General features: G+C 39.6%; 2 protein-coding genes across 2 annotated transcripts in view; one reads left to right on the forward strand and one right to left on the reverse strand.

Annotated features, from left to right (window-relative positions):
• Positions 1-2586, forward strand: part of slc35a5 (solute carrier family 35 member A5) — a 35142-nt gene extending 32556 nt beyond the window's left edge. Inside the window, exon 10 of the mRNA XM_017431793.3 lies at positions 497-2586. Coding sequence (XP_017287282.1) covers positions 497-565 — 69 coding nt within the window. The 3' untranslated portion in view covers positions 566-2586. The remainder of the gene's footprint in view (positions 1-496) is intronic.
• Positions 2587-3174: 588 nt separating this feature from the next.
• Positions 3175-6874, reverse strand: part of ccdc80 (coiled-coil domain containing 80) — a 33640-nt gene continuing 29940 nt past the window's right edge. The window contains exons 9-10 of the mRNA XM_017431824.3: positions 5517-5600; positions 3175-4525 (exon numbers count right to left, since the gene is read on the reverse strand). Of these exons, the coding sequence (XP_017287313.1) occupies positions 4215-4525; positions 5517-5600 (395 nt within the window). The 3' untranslated portion in view covers positions 3175-4214. The remainder of the gene's footprint in view (positions 4526-5516; positions 5601-6874) is intronic.

A 6874-nucleotide genomic window follows, 5' to 3' on the forward strand; every position in this document is an offset into this window, starting at 1 on the left:
AACTTATGGGGATTCTCCTGAGACTTCAGGAAGAGAGGCGCAGTGGAAGAAATGCTCTGGATGCCGAGATTGTTGCGCGGAGTAGGACAGCTGTTATCCGCCGAGGATTTCAGGCTTTACAGCACCTTCAGCTGGGGGACAGATGGCATAAACGTTGCAGGGTAAGCTAACGCTGTTGTTTATATTCCTACCGTTCGCTCTTTATGCTTGCATCTGGTCACACCAACGACCAATGAGTGAACAGGAGCTAAGCTTGCGCCGCACACGAAGCTGGGCTGGCCCGGCTGGCCCGACTCCGAACCTCGAAAAAATGCTGGTGGAAACGCGCTCAAAGCAAGCGGTGTAGAGTGGAGCCGGGACCTTTAGAGCCCGTGTAAAAGAGGTAATAGTGTTTATGCTCAGATGTGAATGTGTGAAATATCTTCATGTTTGCAGACGTGTTCCCAGGTCTTTGCCACCTTTGCATTAATTCTGATGTCTCTGTTTGCTGTTGTAGGATGGCGAGGAGCTGGAGCTCCTAACGAAAACAAACACAGACAGTGAATCTGAGGAGGAATCTCTGTGAATCCTGAGTTTGAGGACAGAACTGCTGCTAACACTTGCTTCACTGAGAAGCATATACACTGATAGTGTATATTTTGCAATGGACTTGACAGTGCATGTCTGCTGTGATGACAGAAGAGCCAGCAATGCTTGCTTGAAAAGAACTTTGTACTTTGCCGTGTTGGCTCATGGGAAGTTTCTTTTGGGTGTACATATTTTGACTTCAGCTGTTCATGTTGCTAAAGAGTGCTCACATTTAAGTCAAACTTGCAGGTCTTATCAGACCATACACCTTTTAAAATATGGTTTATTCTTTATAATAAAACAAATTTAAATAAAAAAAACTAACTTTTGTTATAAACTCGAAATGTCATGTTATTAAAAATACACACATTTCAAGATGTTTACCCACATTAGGAATATTTTTTCGCTGTTGCTGTTTTTCAATAAAACAACTGTCACAATCAGAAAATTCAGTGTAAGGAGCCAGACTGAAGTTGGACCACACAGACAAGCTGAAGAAGGGCTGTATCAAACACCATTCGGGTTTTTAGAATGCAGGAATGTGGGGGTGTCTGTTAGTCTTTTAAACTGATGTGCACATCCTTACTTTTAGCCATGGGTTTAATGCAACACACCTCCTTTATGTTAATGCACAAAACTGAGCCAGTTCTGAGTGGGTCTTCTGAAGATATAACTTTAACATTTTGAAGTGGGGTTCTGTGGAAAGGTTATTAACAATATTGTTTTACCTGTTTGAAAGATTTCAGTTTGAAGAAATCATTTAATTCTGACACGACCAATGAGCTAATGACTAGTCTGATATCTGCAGCAGGCCCCTTTTGGTATTACTGCAAACAATCCCATTATCAAAAATCTCAAAGTGAACACTGTTTCAAAAATCTTTATATGGCTGCCAGTTTCTCATTATACTGGTATTTACATGGAATTCTATGGTTGGTGCAAATAACAGCAGCAGTTAGCTCTAGCACTTTTGCCACAATCTGGGGCACTTTGGCAAAATGTCCTAGTATTTCTGCCAAAATAACTATGTAATGCAAAGTAGACAGCAGTGTATAACTATATAAAATAATGTTTGAAATGAACACCTTTAATATATTGGAACCCCATAAGATCTCTTCAAGAAAATTATACAAGTAACCAAAGAAATAGATCATAAAATGAATGTATGTAATTTGGGCATCAAAGTTCTCAAAAACCACAAAACCTTCAGGGGACCCTAAACACTTTCCCTTCAGTTCCCCCCTTTTAGTCAATTTCTCTAGAAGCACCGGATCACCTTCCTGTTGCATCATGGATTTGATGCACAAGATTTTACCGATCAGACCTTTTGCTTCAGACTTCAGTAATCCATCCATCCATCCATCCATCCATCCATCCATCCATCCATCCATCCATCCTTCCATCCATCTATCCATCCATCCATCGCTGTCATTGGGCAGGTCACCAGTTCAGTTGGGGAGGCTGTGGATCAGTGGTTGGAGCAGTCGTCCTCCGAGAAAGTCTGAGGTTTAATTTTTAGTGGTATTTTTGGCGAAGTGTCTCTGGGCATGAAATCGAAACCTCGTTACCTCTGACTCTATAAGATGATTTATTACCTCCAACAAGGATGTTATGTTTTCGGTAGTATTGGTTGGTTTGTCTGTCCATTAGCAGCACTTTGATTAGTCTTATTGGCTTGAAAAGTGCTATGTAAGTCCAGTCCATTTTTATCATTTTTTGGGGGTCACTTAGAAACACATTAGACAGACAACCATTTACACTTACAATTTCTTTTTTTGATATATTGAATTTAAGTTTGCTTTGTTAGTGCAGTTGAGATGAAAAGTGAAATCACGAGGAGACTACTGAAGCAGTCCTCTGTGCACATTCTCTTTTCATACATTTTGTAAATATTGTGGAATATTATGTTCTGCATCTTTTCATACAGTGTATGAAAACATTTTATTTGAACTTTTGGACTCAAACCAATTAAAATGGCTGCTACATCCAATTGACATTAAAAAAAACATTGGAACTCAATTTCTCAGATTTTGTGCTAAAAACTGGTGTGGTAGTAGCTGAGACTGATCACCAACTTATACTTTGAGCATTAACTGATCATGTAAGATCTTTGTTTAAAACTTTGCCATTGACTATTGAAGTCTTCTCAAATGTATTTTGATGAAACATTCAGAAAGTATTTATCTGATGTAGATTTCAACTGATTAACTTTTGGAGTTAATCCAGTTCAAGTTGGCTGCCAGTCTAGCTTAGCCAACACAAAAATGGCTGTACATCATTCAGATTTACAGATATTGACCTAAAATTTGATGAGGTAACAGCTGAGTCATTCACAACATCTTATTAGAGAGCGAGGATTCACATTATCTGATTATATCGCACACATTTTTTAAGATTTGATCAAAAGGGCTATACTCTGTCATTTCTCAACAGAAAATGAGCTTAGTTTATAACTCTGGCATAAAATGTGGTGTGCAATATGCATTTCTTCAAGAAATGGTTAATTTTCTTATGAAATGTAGGCAAAGATTTTGTTAAATCTCTTTTAACCAGTAGAGAAATATGTCATTCAAAATATTGTTACACTGTACTTAGGCTGAACCCGTATTGGTAGTAGACACATATTTATTTATTATATTGCCAGTACACTTAAATAAAAACATTGTAGAGCAATCAAAACTTTACAAAGGAGAAGTAAATGTGGTAAAGGATTTATAATACACTTTAAACACAACAGATTTCCAGTAAATACAGTACATCATCTACATAATAAAGGTTTGTCCTGAAAATCCTAAAGTGTAAATTTGACATAGGAAGTGAAGATGGCAGAGACCATACACCCAGGGTATGTGATGTTAAAAGAATGACAAATACATTAAATATTCCAGATCCTTTGAGCTTTCCTACACATACTGAATACAAGTCCTTGTGTTTCATCTTATTGAACCACATGCTGTCTGCAGATTAGGTAACAAGAGAAAGCTGTTCTGAGTCATCCAGCTAGAGCTGCAAAAGATTCAAAGAACTCTATCCATTTGTGATGATTTGTCTCATGTTAAATAAAATGTTAAAGATCAAAAAGAGCTGAAAGAGCCAATGGTTGGTATCCATCACACAGAGGTTAGGGTATCTCAGTGGACTGTAACTGTTGGAGACTAGTTGGTGTGCATGGCTTGCAAAACTGGTTTCTTACACAATATTTTGTTGTTCATCTCTGCCCACTTCTGCTTGCCCAGCCACCTCCAATTTGTTTATTTAATCTGCTTAAATACACTTTAGAAATGAAGATAGGCAGATTTGGACCATGTTTTAAATAATTATTCATTCTCAGCATGATTTTTAGACCTTGACGTGCTTCTGTCCAAAGAGAGCTCCCCTGCAGGGATGACAAAATACAGCTCTGGCGCTCTTGAGACGGGTTGAAGATGCCTACAACAAAATTCAGATGTTTGAGACATCTGTAACGACTCTGACTATTTTGAGCACAAATCTGCCTCACAAATTTCTCGTGAGACATACTCAAAGCGCAAGGACTGTGAGTCTCTGCGACTTGCGCAAGGGAACCACTGAGAACATTGCAAGGCTTTCTGGAGACTTTCTCATAAACGGCAGTTGACAACTAGCCGCAGCCCAATGAGATACTACCTTTAGTAACCATAACCCTGATGATAGCCATCTTGATAACCGTGTTGATGATAGCCATAGCCACCATACTCATCTTCGGGACAGCGCAAGCCAAGTGACTGCTGGATGGCCATCTCCTGTCTGCGCAGCTGCATGGAGTCCACCAAGTCATAGATGTTGGCCATGGACCACATGGGCGAAGGGTACCAGGACTTGACATTGCCGTCCTTCCCTACCAGCAGCATGGAGAAGTATTCTGGGCTGACTTGGAAGTAGTTCCTCATGTCCTTCACCAAGGTGGCTGAGAGCCCTTCACGCTCCACAGTAGCACTACCTGGATACAGCAGACATTTGAGTTTGTGATGGAGAGTTTCAGGAGGAAGATCTATTTTCACAGTACAGAGAGTTTTCTTTTCTAGACTTGTTATTTACTGTACCTCCTCATTCTGGACCCTGAAAGGTAAACAGCTTTAGGTTCTACACTCTTGCATACATCTGACTTATATTTCCTGGAAAAGAAACTGCTTTGTAAAAAAAACTTTATTTGACTAAGAACTATGAAAGGGAGAATCATCTGACCATATTATTTGGACACATGATACAGAAATATTCTATGTGGGTTTCTGGTTTTGAATAAGTCTAGCTGATGATACATGGATTATAACCAATCCGTGTATCATTCGTTCTTTCCATTTTCAATTGGCAATCAAAAATCAAATAATGAAAAACTGACTGATTATTTTGATTTTTATTATAACACCAAAAACGAAAAAACGCCCGGTTTTTCATATTTCACTTTTAGGCTAAGATAGAAAACACAAAATGGAAAAACGGGCAGCAGGACAGAATTTGATTTTAATATTTATTTGGTCGGGTTTGGGTGACCCGGAAGTGGCTCTGTGCAGCAGTTAGGGTAATGTAGTGGACACTATGACGGCGCTTGAACCACTGATCGAGGACTTGTTTAACAGCGGTTTGATCCTCGAAACAATACGTAAGTCTGCATGGATGATGGGTCTGACTGGATTATCTGGTCCTGATCGATTGAATGAACATAAATATGTAGACGCTTCATTACGTCCTGGAGTATATCCGCTGTCGCCGCCATGTTGCACGGATCTAAAGCTGAGATGTGATGTAAAAGCTTTAAAAGCTCAACTCCACACTCTATTTCTGAAGTGAGATAGCTCCTCAGATGAGAAGCGAAACGTCTTCAGCTACAAAATAGAAGTCCAGTTGTTGTTGTTTTATTTACTTTTTTTGAATTTACCATGGCCTGGATGACTGAGAATCTCCACCAGCATGTTTCTTGGAAAAGTTCTTACCATTGATAGGATACAGCTCTAAGACTCCACCCATGTCTGGCAGCTCGATACCAACCAGCTTCAGAATGGCAATGTGCCTCAAACCTACAACACCACACACAAAAAAAAATACTTGTTATTAGATGCCACCTAATTGTTTCTTATCCATCAGTCTTTCAGTTGATTCAAACTGATTTCTCTGCATTTGTTTGTTATTGGAACCATCTTAAGCTCTGGTTTCTAGGTAAAGGGAGGAGAATGCGGTGGTAGTCCAGAGTGTCCTGCCAAAAAGTTGTTCCCTCTGAGGAGAAAGCCCAGATTAAACAGAAGAAAATGCAGTTTTAACTTGGTAATTGCTGAATACCAGGATCAAACATCTCAGTTCTTCACCCCAGTCAGCAGGACAGGCCTTTGTCTGGACCTGTGAGTGAAAGCAGCTCTGGGTTCCAACTCAGCCAAGATAAACACATGAAGAAAAGAAATATATCCACACAACCTGAGCCAAACAAAACATATTGTCTTCCTGACACAAAAACAATTCATAGTGTTCACTTTGATTTTCAAAGTGAACACTATGGCCTGCAGAAGCTTTGTTCCTGGTTTGCCACATCTTTCCACAAGTGACATACAAATTCATCTTCAGGACAAGGCTGGTAAATCTGTTTTTCACAACTGTGAGATTGCTATTCATCAACTTTTCAGGAAGCCTGCAATAAATGTCACTGATTTTGGTTTCACATAACAACAAAAAAATATAACAGGAGTGTATTTTTCCCTTTCACAATAATAAATATGGTCAAAGCAACTCCATTAACCTCCATTATCTAAAGCTGAAGCAAAAATGTTTGTTTCTTCAGAGCTGCTATAGTGTATTTTTGAAGCCAAAACTAAAAAAAATAATATTTGGACATTTGAGCAATGTCAGACTGGCAGTTTTACTGATATTGAGCTGAGTTTGATGTGATAGTAACTGAGAGTCGTTGATAACGCATACTTTAAGGGCAAACAGATCTTTCAGGATCTTTCAGTATTTGCTCTTAAGATTATTTACAAGGTTTGATCAAAACAGCTATACCAATGTCCCTCATCATAAGGCCTTGGTTTTCAACTCTGGCATAACAGGTGGTAGGTGACAAGAAATACTAGGTCTTTAATTGTTTCTGATTTTGTGTAAAGTCATAACTTCCATCCATCCATCCATCCATCCATCCATTGTCTTCCGCTTATCCGGGGTCGGGTCGCAGGGGCAGCAGCCTAAGCAGGGAGACCCAGACTTCCCTCTCCCCAGCCACTTGGGCCAGCTCCTCCGGGGGAATCTTAAGGCGTTCCCAGGCCAGCCGAGAAACATAGTCCCTCCAGCGTGTCCTGGGTCTTCCTCT

The sequence above is a fragment of the Kryptolebias marmoratus genome, linkage group LG6 (assembly GCF_001649575.2).
Source record: "Kryptolebias marmoratus isolate JLee-2015 linkage group LG6, ASM164957v2, whole genome shotgun sequence".
Taxonomy (NCBI): domain Eukaryota; kingdom Metazoa; phylum Chordata; class Actinopteri; order Cyprinodontiformes; family Rivulidae; genus Kryptolebias; species Kryptolebias marmoratus.